The sequence below is a fragment of the Thamnophis sirtalis genome, unplaced genomic scaffold (genome assembly GCF_051295495.1).
Source record: "Thamnophis sirtalis isolate CommonGarterSnake01/CBP01778 unplaced genomic scaffold, rThaSir2_p1.2 scaffold_2, whole genome shotgun sequence".
NCBI classification, from domain to species: Eukaryota; Metazoa; Chordata; class Lepidosauria; order Squamata; family Natricidae; genus Thamnophis; species Thamnophis sirtalis.
Genome location: NW_028261382.1, coordinates 143,091,379 through 143,109,793, shown reverse-complemented (window position 1 = coordinate 143,109,793; position 18,415 = coordinate 143,091,379). Strand labels below are relative to the sequence as shown.

Below are 18,415 nucleotides of genomic sequence, written 5' to 3'. Positions count from 1 at the left end.
AGACTATATTTTAATGCCCATACAATATTGATTATATGAACTTTTTACATTGGCTTGGAAGATGAAGTTTCACTCTACCCTAATGATGATGGTGTTATCCATTCAGTTGTGTCCAACTCTTGGCGATTGTATGTGCCAGGTCTCTCCACAGGTTCCAATCTTAACCCTAGTAAGATAGAAGCCAAATAACCCTGGATACTGCCAACTGATCTTGGACTCAATTGTTATGATCAGGATTTCCATTTCTATGTTTTTTAAAATACAGAATGAAGTTCAGTACAGCAAATAGTCCACACCATGTTTTTAAAAGTAAACATTTTGTTAGATTCAGTATTATTTATTCAAAATATTGTGCTAATTTTGTACAGGTGAAACTTGAAAAATTAGATTATCGTGCAAAAGTTCATTTATTTCAGTAATGCAACTTAAAAGTTGAAACTAATATATGAGACTCATTACATGCAAAGCAAGATAGTTCAAGCCGTGATTTGTCATAATTGTGATGATTATGGCGTATAGCTCATGAAAACCCCAAATCCACCATCTCAGAAAATTAGAATATTACATGCAATCAATAAAACAAGGATTGTACATAAAACAATATCAGACCTCTGAAAAGTATAAGCATGCATATGTACCCAGTACTTGGTTTGTGCCCCTTTTGCAGCAATTACTGCCTCAATGCGGCGTGGCATGGAAACTATCAGCCTGTGGCACTGCTGAGGTCTTATGGAAGACCAGGATGCTTCAATAGCGGCCTTCAACTCTTCTGCATTGTTTGGTCTCTTGGCAATGCCCCATAGATTCCTGTTGTGGACCAGCAGGAGACGTTGGAGCTGCCACCAGACTCCAACAGCGAAGGGCCCTATGAGTTGGCTCTGGAGGACCCTGGACAGGGTTCCGACTCCGAGCAGGACACAGAGAGGCTGGTTGGCCACCAGGAGGCGCCTGAGCCTTGGACCAGTGGGGAGGAGACAAGGGAGTGTGATCCGGACCTCAGCAGTGAGTTGTTCCTGGATGCCCGGCACCGAAGAGCTGATAGGCGTAAGGAACAGTTGCGCAGTTACAGGAGATAATTGCACTCAGCTGGTGGTAATTAGGCTCCTCTCAAGACTATAAGAGGAATGCTTGTGCACACGCCCCGTTGCAGGAGTCAACATTTGCACTAAAGTGGGAGAACTTTTGGGGCTAGCTTGGCAGGCTGGATTGCTGCCAAGATTAGTCTGTGTTGGATTGCTGCCACATCTTGTCTGTGCTGTATTGCTGCCAATGCCTTGACTGTGCTGGAGTGCTGCTAAGGGCCTGTCCGTCTATTAATAAAGTCCTTGAAGTATCTTGGTCTCGGGCGTGTTTTGGTGTAGGACGAGGGGGGGGGGGTTCAGAACAGATTCTCTATGGGGTTCAGATCAGACGAGTTTGCTGGCCAATCAAGCACAGTAATCCCACAGTCATTGAACCAGGTTTTGGTACTTTTGGCAGTGTGGGCAGCTGGAAAATGAAGTCAGCATCCCCATAAAGCTCGTCTGCAGAAGGAAGCATGAACTGCTCCAAAATTTCCTGGTAGACGGCTGCATTGACCCTGGTCTTAATGAAGCACAGTGGTCCAAAGTCCTGTTGCTCAGTGGTCCAAAGTCCTCTTTTCTGATGAGAGCAACTTTTGCCAAAAGCACCAAAAACTGCTTCAATGACCGTGGGATTACTGTGCTTGATTGGCCTCTCCATTCTTCCTCCATACTCTGGGTCCTTGGTTTCCAAATGAGATGCAAAAGTTGCTGTCATCCGAAAAGATGTTGCTAATGATCATTAATATTTGTGTCAAGGAATGACAGAACTCAGAGTATTATTTAAATGTATTCAGTCAAAGTGCTCTGTACACATTACTGCTTGCTTATAACTATTGAAATGTGACTACACTATATTGTGTCCCTCTTCTAACACATCATAATTTACAACTTTTTTCTGTTCATGGGAGAAATCATTTAAAGAAATTACTCACTTATACCCATTGACAGGAAACATGACACTCGTGAAATCAATTCAGTGTATCACAGATTTATTTAATATTCATTGTTAATATAATAACTAATTCTTACTAGATTTTTCTAACTTTTTGAGTAATAATTTTGGGTATCTTTCATTAAAACCAGCAATTTAATATATACTTTTAAAACGTGCATAATTCAAGATTTCCCACATTACTTAATTTGAAAATCAGTTTACAGAAATGCCAAGAAATATAAAAAATTATATTGCTACATTATAATTTGAAATATATGCTTTAATACTTTTTGGTTATAAAAAATAATATCCAGTCCTTTTAGCCTTCATCTCCAGTTCAATTAAACACGGATAAGCCACAACTTTGTCCTTTACATCCAGGGTTCCCATCCTTCCCAAGTTCTGCCAAGGATATTTGGGTCAGTAGCTTGATCAATAAGGCATTTCACTTGTATTTCTTCTGCAAGTCCATCCTGTGGTTCTCTGGCACGGATGTTGGATTGTTTGCTCCCTTGTGCTACAGACATATATTCCTTGAAAGCCTCCGATTTCTCATGGCCCAAACGTAATTCATCACTTAAAAAAAAATTGTATATAGTACTTATTTGACAAATCACATTTCCCCAATTACGTCTTCCTGTTCCACCATATCTCTGCTAGACTTGGCATGCAGCTGGCTCGGTCAGTTAGGGACTTACATTTGGCGGACCTGGTTGGTTGTGGCACCTGCGTTGCAGAATATCCTCCCCTCCCTGAGGTTGAGTTGGAACAATCACTCCTGACTTTCTGGAGACACCCCCCCCCCCAAAGACCTGTTTGTGCCATTGGACCTCAAGACCCCCAGTAACAGGCAGTCTACTAAGATGGCTGTTATTATTAACATCCCATAGCCAATTATTTTATTTCAGCTGTATTTTTAATGTTTTAATATTAATAATTGTTATTTGCAAATTAAATTTTTTAAATTTGGTTTTACACCACCCAGAGGCACTAGTTTTGGAACTGGATGGCACAGTACACATACTTTATTATATACAGCACCATGGGCATCCCTTAGTCTTATATGTCACTGAGTAATATCTAGAGAGCCTAAGGAATATAAACAGTTACGTGGCAATGTGTGTATTGAAAACTCATGTATTGCCTCACATATTTAAAATACTTAAAGTGAAAGTATGTTCAATGATGTTTGATTTATGAGAGCCCTTACGCACACCTCACAATGCAATCTTCAAGAAACAGGCATGAATGTGTGCACATTACAATTGTACAAAACAGCTAAAGGGTCCTTCCTGGCCTCAGAAAAAGCATATTGTCCTGCTCCATCTTCAGAACAGGTGAGACTAACTATAATTTGATGTTATATAATGGCTCATATCAAATCTACAATATTTTTTATAGTCAGAAAATTCTCCAAACATTCTACATACTTTAAATAAATTCATCTTAAAATAGAACATTATATTAAAATTCCTATTTTTCAGGAAATAATTCTATTTGCATTTTTAATTCAGATCCACACATTTAAAATGTCAAACTCATACCAGGTAATGACAGCTGGATTAGCCCCTGCCAACTTTCTTCTTGCAAAGTTTACTTTTTGTAGAGGATACCAATTCACTTTGTCTGTATTTATTTCCTTAGTCCATGTACCTCCTTTTCTCAACTGTTTCCATTCAAAATTCTAAGGGAAAAAAAAGTCAATCCATGAAACCAATATTGTATAATACAGTGCATATTATTAATGGCAGTTATCAATCAAAATTTAAATTTCTACTTCATGTATGTATGTTTGTATGTAATGAATATTAGGGTACACATATATCTATTTTAAAATTCAATGTTTGCTTGTTTCAGGTGTGCCAAAATTAAGCCATTAAGTCAATAGCTTACTTTCCAATCCAAAGAAGGTTCCTTTACAAATATATCCATTGTATTAATGAGTACATCTTGATTTATACGATAGGCCCTTAAGGAATGTACCATCACACTGTATATAAGACCAGAGTCTTTCATTGGCAGCATCAAATTAACAAATTGTCGAGTCAAGCGGAAAGGCATCAATTCTGGAAGTCGCAGAAACTACAAAGAATAAAAATGATGAAAAAATACATGTAATAAACAAGAAAACTTTTTGCTCAAGGCAGAAGAGCTGTGATTTATGAATAGCAGAAGTAACAACATGATAAAGCTACATGGCTTCTAGTTATAAATGCATGCATTAGTACATTATGTCTACACTTCTCTGACTTTTAAGGCACTCAAAGAAGATATTAAACTACTAAAGGTGCAAAATAAGGGGACTGGCAAGTACTTTCCCTTTAAATTTCAAATCCATTCTGCTTAGCAGGAAATGTCTCCTATTGTAGAAGTGTGTGAAGAAAGTAAGCACCGACCCAGAAGGCCATTACATTTTGGTCCTCTTAGCTTCTAGAATTGTGATAGCAGAAAGGCGGAGGGGTAGGATGCTCTGAATGGCTTCTCTTGACCCAGCAAGGAGCAAGAACTCAAGGGATATCATACTTTCTGTGATCAGGGGGAAAAAAACCCTCTTAAAGTCCCATGGTTCCTCAAAAACATCGCCAAGGCTGTCAGATATTTTCTACCCTGGCTTCATTCAATATAGCTAAATGTGCTTGCTGCAAACATTAGAATAAGGGCAAGAGGAGAATACCTGTGTTGCTGAACCAAACGCATGTCCAAAGTCTATTCCCACCAAGCCTCCAGTCTCGGTACTGATCATGAAATTTGATAAGTGTCGATCACCAATGCCAAGAATCCAGTGGCTGATGCACAGCAGTGCATGGGTGCTGGCAAAATGAGATCGCAGAGACAGCAAGGCTTCTGGAGTTGTACTCATTTTAACAAAGGCTTTCCTTTAGAAAATGAATAGATTTTATATTAGCTGAAGTACCTTGCAGATAATTCCTGGAAAACACAACATTAGAAACTAAGAAAAATGGATCTTCTCCTTATCTTTTCAGACATGTAATAAAAAGTGAAATAAAACAACAAAATTGGGCTGCTCCACAAAAAACTCAGAGAAAGGTTTTCTTTCGAAAGTATAATGGCACTAGAGGTTAAAATAAGCAGAGGTCAAGGGAAGGCGAAGAAGGAATAGCTCCTAACAATGCATTTTGTACTTTTAAATCTATTTAATTACAGATGGTCCTGAATTTATGACCATTATTGAGCCCAAGATTTTTCATGCTTAGCAAGGCAGTTGTTAAATGAATTTTGCCCCATTTTATGACCTTTCTTGCAGCAGTTGTTAAAGGAATCACTGCAGTTATTAAGTTAGCAACATGGTTGTTAAGTGAATCTGGCTTCCCCATTGACTTTGTTGGTCAGTAGGTTGCAAAAGGTGATCACATGACCCCAGGACACTGCAACAGTCATAAATATGAGCCAGTTGCCAAGCATCTGAATTTTGATCACATGACCATGGGGATGTTGCAACAGTCATAAGTGTGGAAAATGGTCATGTCACTTTTTATAGCTCCATTGTAACGTTGAACAGTCATTAATGAAACTCTTGTAAGTCTAGGGCTACCTGTATTGTAAGACCTCGAGTGCTCTTACCAGCAACTTTAATAGTAAATACTACTATTTGCTTCTCTTGTTTCAAAGCCAAGAGCTTTGAAAGAACACTCTTACCTTAGCAAATCTTCAGGAACACGGTTTTCTCGACGCTGGAACGACATCACTGTTTCTGTTCGGCTAGCTCTTCTGAAAATTAGACCAAGCAGTGAGAATTATACTCAGGCAAATATGTGAATTGCAATAAAAGATTATATAGCAACGTTTACTTTTAATCTCTGCTTATCCTGAATCTCTTATTTTTTGCTCTGTCAGTCTGTAAACTACAAACTCTATTAGGATGTGAAGCACCAATAACAGTGAAAGTGTAGCACAGAGAATTCTATTCTAAATCAATTCTCTTTTGGCATTTTAATACCAATGTTTTATAATGTATAAATACTTGTACAAAACGCCAAACTATCTGCATCAAAGATAAATAGGCACAAATGCGAGATCACCTACTGCCACCGGTAGCCTCCCACCATCCAGTGCGATCCCACAGAGTTGGCCTTCTCAGGGTGCCGTCGGCCAGACAGTGTCGGCTAGCAACCCCCAGGGGGAGAGCCTTCTCTGTGGGAGCGCCTTCCCTCTGGAATGAGCTGCCCCCGGAGCTTCGTATATCCCCGACCTCCGGTCCTTCCGACGCGCCCTAAAAAGTTGGCTTTTCCAGCAAGCCAGCCTGGCCTGAACAAAACAAAACAAATTATTGATCATTGTTAATTTTAATTTGATTTTTTTTAAAAAAATGTTATTGTCAATTGGGTTTGTTTGGGATATTCTATTTAATTTTTTTAAACTTTTGTATTATGTGTTTCTTTTAATGTTGTACGCCGCCCTGAGTCCTTGGGAGAAGGGCGGCATATAAATCTAATAAACCAAACCAAACCAACAAATAAACATAATTGTGTTGTGTTGTATACATCTGTGGGGATTATTTTAAATGATACAATTTATGTAATCATATATTGAATGTAATTAAACTAAATTGTTCTTAATTCCAAAGATATTCTTCTTATCTGCCTGCAAATTGAACTAAAAACACAATCATAGTTTTGCAACCATTCCTTAATTAACATTATTCTGTGTCTCTGTAATATATTTTAGTTGTTGCCTTTTGTTTTAACTGTGCTTTATGTATACTGACAGAATTTAGTCCTGCCTCATAAATGTACTTCAAGCCTGTAACAATTGCTATACTCAAATTAAGTGCAATAATTCAAAAAGCTATTACAAACCTTTCTGTTTGGGCCTCTCCAATACAAAAATAAAAGGGACATCATCACTTACAAAATGAGTACAAAAATTTATCACATGGGATAATTTAAGTAAAATTCACATAGTGGAAGAGGACAGATTATGATTATAGAGTCCATATTAAAGTAATTATAATAAGGTTCACATGTGATCACTCTCTTTGATGTCTTTCCTGAAAACCTTACTTCCAGGAATTGCTTCTCACTGTATCACAGTGCTTTCAACACTGTAATATGATATGATATATTATAGTATAGTATTACATCTGTTTCCAAGTCTTCTAAGCTAGTTCAAGCATAAGGTTGACTCAGCCTTCCATCCTTCAGAGGTTAGTAAAATGAGGACCCAGAGTGTTGGGGGCTATATGCTGACTCTCTAAACTGCTTAGAGAGGGCTGTAAAGGACTGTGAAGCAGTATATAAGTGATATTGATATTTCTGTAAGTATGTGGTTTGCAGAGAAATGAAGGCAGAGGCAAGAAGGGGAGCAGGTGTGAATGATCAGTCACTGCAGAATTTCTGAATCTTCAGAAGCAGCTCTGAATGCGGTATTTACTATTACTGAAACAGCAGACAGGACTATCCTGCTGACAATAATTTATGTGTGTGGTGGAGGAAGGGGAACCAAAGTATCTGATGAAGAATAAGCATTTACAAGACTTACTTGAACATAGTCATGTAACGTTCAATTCCATCTCTTTCCCCCATCTTGTGCAGCCAATCATTATAGTCGGCACGAGGACCTTCGGGGCTTTTCAGAGGGAAGAATACAAACTTTATCTACATGCAGGCATTATACATCATTTGAACTATTAAAAGTGCTTACTTTCTGGTTTGATTTTAGCAATGATAAATTATAAGAGGAATTAATGTCCAAATGTGCAGTCCTTGGTCCTCTAAGTGTAGGTTTTTTTTGTTTTTGTTTTGCAGATACTTCATTACCAAACTAGGTAACATTATCAATGCACTGGTGATGTTACCTAGTCTGGTAATTAAGTATCTGCAAAAAACCAACCACAGCATCAAGGACTCTACAGTTCAATCCCAAACTATAAATATTCTCTGCTATTGGTAATGTACTGTTTTACCAATATTCTAGAATAATATGAAGAGTAACTTTATTTGCAGATAACAGTTGCATCTGTTAATAAAACATAACTAAAAAGAATGTGAACCATTGATAGTTATCAATGCTGTATTCCATCAAGTCAGTTCAAACTGTTAGAAGAACACTCACAACTGTTTAAATATCAATGTAAAAAAATAATTTGTTACATAAAATCTGTTCACAGAAAAATGCCAAGCACTTGGTGTAAACCAAAAGACAGAAGGTTAGTGAGGCTGAATAAATATGCAACTGAATTTGTACATTCAAACTCAAATGAAGCTATCAAACAAATTATGTCACAAAATATCACAAAGTTTTGATAAGGGCCAATAAGTAAAGAAAGCATTGAAAAGTTGGCAAAAATAATTTTCTTTAATTTGGCCTTCAATTGTATATTGTACAATTGTATATTGTACAATTGTATACAATTGTGTACTTAAGAGCTGCTTTCATCACTAGTTAGCATTTATGAGGAAAAAATACTTCCATAATGAAAACTGCCTTAGATTCTGTTAAATGATGCAATAGTGTGGGTTCCTCATAATCCTAATTTTCCACAATAACTGCTTCCTGCTGCTATTGATCTGGTTTCCACACTAAGCAAGCTTCTACACAGATTTAAATTCCAATTTAATTAAAGTTGACTTCCTAATTATTTAAATTAAAATGAAATTTAAAAATCCCTTCCTTGTAAAAACCAGTCTGTTGATAAGAATGTGATGATAAAAAAGCCACAGGTAATAAAAAATTTCTTACTTAAGTAGTAAAGAAAATATATAGGTGAACTTATGCTGATTAAGCAAACAGCTTCCAATAATTATCTAGGTCAGGAAGTACTTCAAATAACCTCTGAAGATAATTCTCAGCTGATCCAATGGATGTTAGTACAATGAGTAATGTTAACTGATTAGACATACCTAATAATAGAAGCAAAGAAAGTCGTTAACAAATCAGAACAGATTTATGCTCCACTTACCTATTATAACGAGTCTTTTCCTGTTCAGACATGTTTTTCAAAAGGAACTCTTTTAATGTATAGGTATTCTCAAGCCATTCAATCAGTCCCAATCTGTAAAAATAAATAAATTCAAACTTGTTTTTGTTAGGATATGGCTATAGGAGGATGACTGGGAGAACCAGAGGGAGGAGTTAAAAGAGGTATTAGTTGAGAATCATTACAAAGCCACAAGTCAGCTAAGTCCAACGTCCCCCCATCCCCAAATCCCATTGATCTAGCTCTAACCAGGTGCTAACCATTAATCTGAGAAGATTCCTATGCATAGGCTTTAACAATAAATCCGTAATCTAGAACTTCTATGTATGGATTTGATTTTTCACATCGACAATAGCAAAATAATGCATTTCTTACGGAGGGATAAAGTATCTAAAGGAACTAGACAAATCATCCATGTTAAAATATTCTAAACACACAAGAGATGGCACGGTGCATGTTTTGAGGAGTATCTGAAGAATGTGGGGGAGGCCCACAAGTAATTCAGAGGTGGTGCTCTGTAATATACAGCAATTATTTCCAACAAGGTCTTGTGATGAAGACAAAAGTCTCTGTTCTACATAAGGGTTTAGCATGTGTCTACCTGGTCGTCATTGGTATAACTTGATAGGTTTTTATCTGCATGTTTCTTTGGCTGCAGGCAGCATCTCGTGAAAGAATGTTATTCATAACTTCAAAGAGCTGCTCAATGCGTTGGTCTTGCCTGAGGTCTTCTCCTCCTTTCACAAGAAAGGGATATTCCCGCTCATCATTGCCTCTGATAACTATACGTTTTGGTTTCCGGATGGAGTCCATTACTTTTATCTTTGACAGAATGTAGAAGAAGAAAAATACAGAGCAGATAAGAAAATACAATGTCATACAAATTGACCCCTAAAGAAGCTACAGAAGTATTTCTATGCAGCACCAGAAATGAAACCCAGAAATGAAATTCTCTCCTGAGTTTTTCAAGAAGTATTGTCTACAAACAGCATCTCATGTATATACATATACATATACATTAGATTTTTACAACCCCCGGTATGCCCAAATATATAACCCCTGGTAAGCACAAATACAACAAAATATACATATACATATACATATACATATACATATACATACATACATATACATATATATAAAAAACATTTTATGCTTTTGTATGTCGCATGGGTTTAGTGACCTGCAATTTGTAGTAATAATAAACAAGATTTACAGTAAATTAAAATTAATAAAATTGGAAAGTAGGGGCAGAAGGAGGTAAATCACACCCAAGATGTATTAGATATGCTATAGAATTTCTGTATTTTGTGGAGTACAAGACACACCGTAGTATAAGATGCACCAAGGTTTTGAAGAGGCAATTTTTTTAAAAAAAAAATTTGAACTCTGCAAACCTCCCCAAAACAGCCTGTTTTTCGCGAAAACAGGCCCGTTTCCCTCCCCACCAAAGGGCATGAATAGCCATTAGGAGGCTTGTAGAATGCTCCTGGGAGGGGGGGCAAAAATGAGCAAAAAACGGCCTGTTTTTGAAGCAAATGGGCCCATTTTTTGTCAAAAAAAGGGCATGGATAGCCTTTAGGAGGCTTATAGAGGGCTCCTGGGGGCTGGGTGGGGGCAAAAGTTTGCAAAAAGTGGGCTGTTTTTTGCTCATTTCTGCCCTCCCCAGCCCCCAGGAGCTCTCTGAGAGCCTCCTAAAAGCTATGCATGGCCATTTTGGTGAAGGGGGCGGGGTTTGGGGAGGCAAAAATGCTGTATTCAGTGTATTTCAGCCTCTTTTTTTGAGGGAAAAAGATGTGCCTTATACTCTGAGAAATATAGTAATTATGAATAAAATACTTAAAAAATCATACCTGAAAAATTTTCCTACTTTAAAATGCAAACAATCCAGTTTTTAGTAAAATGATATCTTAACAATTCTTAATGGCCTTGATACTGCTCTTAAATTTGGTTATACATACAATCAATAATGAAAAAGCCATGTTGCAAATAAACAGATTCAGTTTGCTGCAGGTCCCTGATTTTCAAAAGGCACAGATTCAAAATCTATTAATATATATGATTTCCAATAGGAATCTCATTGGATATTGACAGCTGTCATGGACCTTTCATTTGAACTTATAGCCACTTGTGTTTTTGAGAGAGGTAATAAACACTATGTTTTTGCAGTTATTATTTTTGCAAAATGGAAGTCACAGTTTGAGATTTCCTCCATTAGATCCTAAGTGATTTCTAAGTGAAAAAATCAGCATGTAGAATAGATCTGTCATTTATATGAGAACAGAATTCACTTTTCTTCTGGAATATTCTGAAACACTGGTTTAGAATTTAAGAGAACAGGGAAAATCAAGCAAGTATATATAATTTGCTACACTATATATATTGTGATAGCATACAGGGCTTCTTTAATAGGTTTTTCCACAAATAATTATCTGTGACTGAGAAGGATATTTTTCCTTCTTTGTAAATTATTACTCTTGCTTCATTTTCTCTTCCATTTTATTCCATTTTTCTTTCATTCACTCTCCATTGCAGTTACCCCTTTCCTTTATTCATCTCTTTTCTGCTTTATTCTCCCAGATTAATTTTTGCTGTTTCTGCTGGAAGGAGGGAGAGGAATGTGTGTAACTGTATGTTTCCATCTATGATAGTCAATGGGATATATGCAGTGGGAAAATCAATTTTACAAATGGAATTTCTTTAGCTTTCAACCAATTAATTTTAATCAATAGAGGCTATCAACTTTTCCTGTTTTGGCAAATGACTTCTGGAGAGGCAGATCCTGCATATGTATCAGATTCTTTATTGCACTGAGTAGATTAAGATGGAGAAAATGTTCAATTATTATTTAAAATTAAGATAAATTTCTACTCCAATACTAACAATATGCTCTGTAGGTTAATAGTTTAACATACCCGCTCATCAAATCCAGAAATTTTTGCATGATATTCCGGCAATGGCTTTCCTTTACCATCATACTGACCTGAGTAAGTAAAAAGTTGTGTTTTTTTTTTAAAAAAATGTGGCTTTTAAAAATGTTTATTAGATCAAATAACAAATATCTTTATCAGAATATATTATATGCTTGATACATTTTTATCTTGTACACAATGCAGTATTACAGTGGTAGAAAAATCTCAGGTTATTTTTTTATAGTAGAAAGGTAATCGTATGGAAAGGATACCTGTTAAGAGAGCTTCAATATGATTCTTGCAATTCTAGTTTTGACATCAAGATTATTAGCAAAAGCTTTTAGGAAAACGCTGCTTTTGTAAAGTATTGTCAATTAAATTCCTATCTTAAAAGGAGCTTTAATATGTCACAATCATTTTAGATCAATTGAGAAATTTGTCAGGGTGGTTCTGGTGAGCACTCATTTACCAGAAACTCAAGTTCAGGATTTTTTTTAAAAAAAGACTGATTTAGGAATCTAAACTCTAAATGGTAAATCACTTTTATGAAGTCAACGATGCCCAGAGATTACACCTCCACAGAAACCTTGAGGAAAACCACATATAAAGTATCAAACAATGTCAACTAATACACACACTAAACCCTCCCACTACAAAATAATTAATAGGCAAGACTAGAAAGCAGAGGAAAATAGCCTTACAATACTCCCCGTTTCTTTTGTTCATTTATTTCAGGCACATGAACACAATTTCAAACAAATTGAATATTCTGGAGATAAAAGGGAGCCTGATGATTAGTATGTTGTTTTGCAGCATTTTCACTAAAATTCCAATGGGCCAGGCACCTTGGTAGTAAGCACACTATGCAGGTGCCATTTTAGCACCTCTGTCCTGAATACCAAGCAAAAGCAAAATGCCATTGTTTCTTTTCCTCTCACTGTACTAAAAACAGTTCGACCTTGTTTTAAATTGTTTTACATCACATTTCAACCAAGATGCATTTTCTCATATATAAAGCTTTTGAATTAAAGTCACGTTTGAAGATTTCATATTTCTCCAAAGTGGTAAAAATCAGAGATAAGGTAAAGGTTCCCCATGCACATATGTGCTAGTCGTTCCTGACTCTAGGGGGCGGTGCTTATCTCCATTTCAAAGCCGAAGAGCCAGCACTGTCCAAAGACATCTCCGTGGTCATGTGGCTGGCATGACTAAATGCTGAAGGCACACCGATCGCTGTTAACTTCCCACCAAAGGTGGTCCCTATTTTTCTACTTGCATTTTTACATGCTTTTGAACTGTTAGGTTGGCAGAAGCTAGGACAAGTAACAGGAGCTCACCCCATTAGGCGGCACTAGGGATCTGAACTGCTGAACTGTCGACCTTCTGATCAACAAGCTCAGCATCTTAGCCACTGAGCCACCCCAGAAAAATCAGAGATATAAAATATCAAATAGTCTAGTCCAACCCATTGTGATTAGAGGATATTACTTCAATTAATAATATTTTTTCATTAGGGACATTCTTTAATTTATAGGGAGTTTTCTTCTTTTTACTCTCCAAAGTGTAATTTACCAGGGATTTCCAGTTCAGTCCTCAAGAATTCTGGTTTGAATTCACTCATCCAAGGGGAGCACTCCTTTAGATTCCCAGGTTCTTTCTCACATTTCTTCATCTTTGCCCAGAGAGAGAGTGCAACTTTACTGAAGATGCTGGTGTTCATATCTAGCAGTTTTGAACCTCCTTTTCCGAAATGATTATCAAGTTCCCTTCCAAATTCCTGAAATAAAATGCATTTACAACAAAACACTAGCTTTAATATAAGAAAAATATTTAGGCCATTATGAAAAAAAAGTATAATGGTATCCTTAACAAAGGACCAGAGGAGAACCTTTACAAACTGCCAGAACTAAAGTGTTAACATGCCAAAAGTTAAGTGGTCAGTAGAAAGAACAAGCTGTGGCCAGGGAAGGACTCCATGTATATAAAGAATTATGATTTGTGAGTGACGAACTGCATACAATGAGGTGGGTTCTTATGAAACTTCCAAAAGTTACCACTGGATTGTCCCCTTGTGATGGCACTTTTCACTGAAGTTAATAAAAGGGTACATGGATAAATATGTCCTCTTAGAGAAACTGCCACACTGAATTGCAATCACAGCTGCATGAACTCCTCTTTTCACTAGTGGAATAAAACATAACTAAGCCAAAAGAAAAAACATTTGAGCCCCCCCCACCCCGAAATTTAGGAACTAAATTCCAAGTGCCCCGTCTACCTCCATCATAGGAAAAATGAAATCAAAAACTATATAAGTGAATTATATATAAGTCTTACATATAACTATATATGACTCTGAAACAGGCAAATTCACTGCCTTCTAAGACAACAACGAACTCATAAGTCTTTCTAATACTCATTTACCTCAGATCTACCAAAGCATCAATAATGTCTGGTTTCCAGCTGACCAGCAATCAGTTAATATGGGAGATTCCCAAAATTCTGCCAAATCATCACCCATAGAATACATACTAATTTTTGAATGGCTCAATTCTATGAATGAATATGCTAAATAGCAGCTGTTGCAGTGATGACTTCTAATGATTATTCCTAAAAACACAGATTTGCTGAAAAGTTTCATTTTTACTTTACTGTGCTCAACAATTTCAGAAGAGGCTGAGCTTTGAAAAAGGCTGAAAAAAATTTCTTGAAGTGGATCTAAACTCTCTTCTGTAGTTACGTTCTGTAGTTATGCAACTGGAAACTTCTTTAGTTTTCTTTCATTCTGTAAAATCAGAATGAATGCTCCCTCTGGAGGAATGTTTCAAAACTTCTATTCCGCTTTCAACTTTTCAATTTGCAGCCTGAGCAATAATAATAATGGTGGACTACCATAATTTGGGACCCTTAAATATTTTTTGTTTGACTGAGTTTTTAAAAAATGTTTTCAAACTGTGCATACAGCTAAGATTTGTGAACAGTCGCACTAAAGAATTGTCAATATGACAGGGATATGTAACCATAATATACATATGACTATTTTTTTAAAAAATCAAGTTAATTTATAAACTCACTAGTATTCAACTATAAAGCATAATACATACATTAATAAATTGCTTTCTGAACCACCCAAGACCAGGAGCATCTAAATTTCCAAGGTTTTGGTACATCCCATCATACAATTGCTGAATGTTATTTGTATTTTTCTTAGTTTTTCCCAGCTCATTTTGGACATCTTCAATCCAATCCTATAAATGCAGAATAAAAATTATTTTTTCTCTTAGGAAATGAACTGATAGCAGAATCAAAATGTAATGGCAAGCAGGTCATAATCAGAAATTCATTCTGCTGAAGATAGATAATGTTTTATTAAATTTATTGGCTACCTAACTCCCAGAGATTCTGTGTGCTTTACAAATAGTTACAACATTAAAACCAAGAAAACAAGAGGTTTATTTAAAAGGGTAAAAATGACAGGATGACAAAATTGAATGGGAATAAAAAAAGTTACTGGATGAACAGCAAAAACAGATGATTTTGGCATATTCAAGACGCCACATAAATAAATATAGATAATTTCAGATTATGAAGAATTTGACAGATGTACCTTGAATAGTATTGCTGGATTAGAAAGCTGTTCCAAGGAATGGACAAAATCTTGGATCACTCTTCCTTCATACAAGTTGCTTTTCACTCTACAAAGGAAAGAAAAAGTGCAACAAGGAAAGAGAAACGATCCCCTTAATTTTTTTAAAGTGTTATCCTAGCAACAGTTTTTCAACTAATAAGCAAACTATTTCAGCTACAATCATCTGAACCATAGCTGATCAATCTTGTGGCTTACTTGGATTCCACTGAGTGGAGAGAAATTGTCTTGGGCCAGGTATAAAATATATAATATAGTTAACATATATAAATAACAAAGTTCCTTTATTTTTTAATACTTTATTTTCTTGTGGTTCTGTGGGACTGGATTACTAGTTGTCTAGGGCCACATATGGTTGTGTGGTTGGTCTAAAGAGAGACTATAAATTAGTTCAAAGTTTAATGATTTAATTTAAACTACTCTCTAAATTAAGATTCCTTACTATTTAGGTTGTTAAATAAATGTCTATCTTTCTTTCTGAATAGATACAATAAAAAACAAAATTAAAAAAAGACAATCATAGTTTCTGAGCCACTTCATAACACAGATTAGGGGCAGCAAGATCAATAGGCTGAATGAACTTACAATTTATAGAAACTTGTTTCAGCAAATATGTAATTCCTTAGTAGGAAGAATTAACATATTGACATTTTTTTAACCTTTAGCAAACTAAAAAAAAACACCTTTTCATTTAAATGTAGCGTATGAAATTATATGCAGACTACACTTTTGCCTAAACATAAGAGATAATTTGCTTTTCTTCTAAAACATATTTTCTTTCATTTTTAATATTACCTTTCTACAAAGTCCTTATTTTTATGACCTATGGCAGTTTTGGGGAAAGAAAAGCTTTCACTGCTGATCATGAAGGGATACACTATTGCTTGTGGGTAACTAGAAGCAATTTCTTCTACTGTATGCTGAACGGCAGGTGCTTCATTCTTATCCAGCATTGCCATCAACTGGCTGATCCAACCAATGAATTGCCAGCAGGGAATTGAAGAAATCTGTGAAAACAGTAACTGTGAATGTAGATTACAGCAAATAAAGCATGCTTCTATCCTAACTCCCCTGAACTCATAAAAACTAAAGTCTCTGCCTGCTGGAATATGAAAATGCATGTATAAAAAGTTTGCCAAATTTAGCCAAGAACATGCTAACATGTTTCCAAGAACCAATGAACTTGAGATAAACGAAAATCAACTAGTTTTTGCCCAGAATTTGTAACAATATTCTTATCAGCAATGGAAGCAAACCACAAACCTTGTATTCAATACTGATGGTTGCACATATTGTTCCTTTGAGTGTCTATCCTAAACATTTATTATATTTAAATGTAAACATAGGCTTCACCCAGGATAAAAGGACAGGGAGAATCAGGGCACTTTTCCAGTTGTCACTGGAACAAAATAAAATTCTCCACAAGGAATAAACCACCTATGCAGAACCACCTATGAGTGAAGCATCAATTTGTAGGATGCTCTTCTGAGGCAGATAAGATGACCTATGCTGGAAGCCTGCTAAGTGTGCTACAGCAAGTAATGTTCAAAAGCAAGGCACTGATTCCATTGAGAGGTTAGGTACAAATGTCTGCGAGAATATCTTCTCTTTTTTTGAAGTAAACCATCAGTGGTTTTAATTTTTCAAAAAATATTTATAAATGTACATGCTGATCACCCAGATTACGAGGGGCTTACAAAAGTAAATAATATATCTTCCTTTAGAGCTGGGAAGACTCACCTCTTGTGCCATGAGTTCCAAAATCCTTTCTGGATACTTCTCTACAATTTGCAACAGCCTGGGGAATTTTAACCTTGCTTCATTTGAATTTAGTTTCAAAGCTTTTATTACTTTTTCCACTACAATTGCTGGAAATATTTGCAAATCCTCAGTGTTTACATCTGGCAGAATGTAAGACCATCAACAGAATATTAAACTTTTAATGTTGATTAGAAATTGTGATTAATTTAAAAGGTATTTTTTAGGGCTACATAAAATAATGCATTCATTTTTTCCCCTAAAGTATTTTGTCAAATCTTCTGTAGACCTCACATTTCACCTATCATCACATTCTTCTCAAGAAAACAACATACAGTATAAGATTTGAAGGTTGTCAGGAATGACATTTACAACAGTAGGAAGAATAGCGAGAAGAAATCTATTGGATTAGGTGCAAGGCAGCTAGTCCAGCATTTTGGATGATATAGTGGCCAAAACTTTAATCCAGGACATATGTCTGAGATTCAGGAGACAATGAACAGCTACTAAAACTGATAGCTATAGCTCATTCCTTTTTGAAACTGCCCAGTTTCTCTTCAATACCATATTTTTCAGAGCATAAGATGCACCGGAGTATAAGACACAGCTTAGTTTTGGGGGAGGAAAATTGGGGGGGGGGGGGAACCTACCTACCAGGTATTCATCTGGCTAGCGTCCTTATCTGGTCAGCTTTAGCACATAAATTTGCTGGTTTTGAGCATGCACACTTTTTATCCCCTGGACTATGTATTCCAAATGAGCCCACACTGATTAACAATCACTTATAATCATTACAAACAATCATTATTGAAGGCAAGTGAAAAGTCTATTTGGACCAAAAAGGAATACTATCTAAACTCTATCTGATCAACAACCAGCATAATTGATGCTATTTCTATTCTGAAAACTAAAATAATTTGCTAGTATTACTGCAAACTAGAATATTTGCAGCAATACTAGCAAATTATCTGCTCCATTTTTATTCCCATAACACCAGCAAAGCTAGCAAACACAATAGTATAATAAAAAGACACTTTTTGCCACATTTTTCTTTCCCCAGGTGGCTGGGGAAACTCTTAATAAGCTTAATTACATGTCTGGGTGTTCAGCCACAAGCACTTCACACCTGGTAAAAATGTAACAAAGCTGAATCAACAAACCAGCCCA

General features: G+C 36.1%; 1 protein-coding gene across 3 annotated transcripts in view; it reads right to left on the bottom strand.

The window, feature by feature from the left end:
* Window positions 1-2,032: 2,032 nt before the first annotated feature.
* PRKDC (protein kinase, DNA-activated, catalytic subunit) overlaps window positions 2,033-18,415 on the bottom strand; it is a 133,442-nt gene continuing 117,059 nt past the window's right edge. For 2 of the 3 annotated variants that reach the window (XM_087707078.1, XM_087707080.1), the window contains 14 exons: window positions 17,231-17,391; window positions 16,286-16,497; window positions 15,452-15,539; window positions 14,949-15,092; window positions 13,420-13,624; window positions 11,851-11,918; window positions 9,537-9,757; window positions 8,918-9,010; window positions 7,498-7,584; window positions 5,656-5,727; window positions 4,673-4,874; window positions 3,892-4,080; window positions 3,543-3,682; window positions 2,033-2,574 (listed from right to left, as the gene is read on the bottom strand). In XM_087707078.1, coding sequence (XP_087563204.1) covers window positions 2,370-2,574; window positions 3,543-3,682; window positions 3,892-4,080; window positions 4,673-4,874; window positions 5,656-5,727; window positions 7,498-7,584; window positions 8,918-9,010; window positions 9,537-9,757; window positions 11,851-11,918; window positions 13,420-13,624; window positions 14,949-15,092; window positions 15,452-15,539; window positions 16,286-16,497; window positions 17,231-17,391 — 2,087 coding nt within the window. In that variant the 3' untranslated portion in view covers window positions 2,033-2,369. Of the gene's footprint in view, window positions 2,575-3,542; window positions 3,683-3,891; window positions 4,081-4,672; window positions 4,927-5,655; window positions 5,728-7,497; window positions 7,585-8,917; window positions 9,011-9,536; window positions 9,758-11,850; window positions 11,919-13,419; window positions 13,625-14,948; window positions 15,093-15,451; window positions 15,540-16,285; window positions 16,498-17,230; window positions 17,392-18,415 lie in introns of those variants that run through there. The other variant, XM_087707079.1, reaches the window with a different exon arrangement.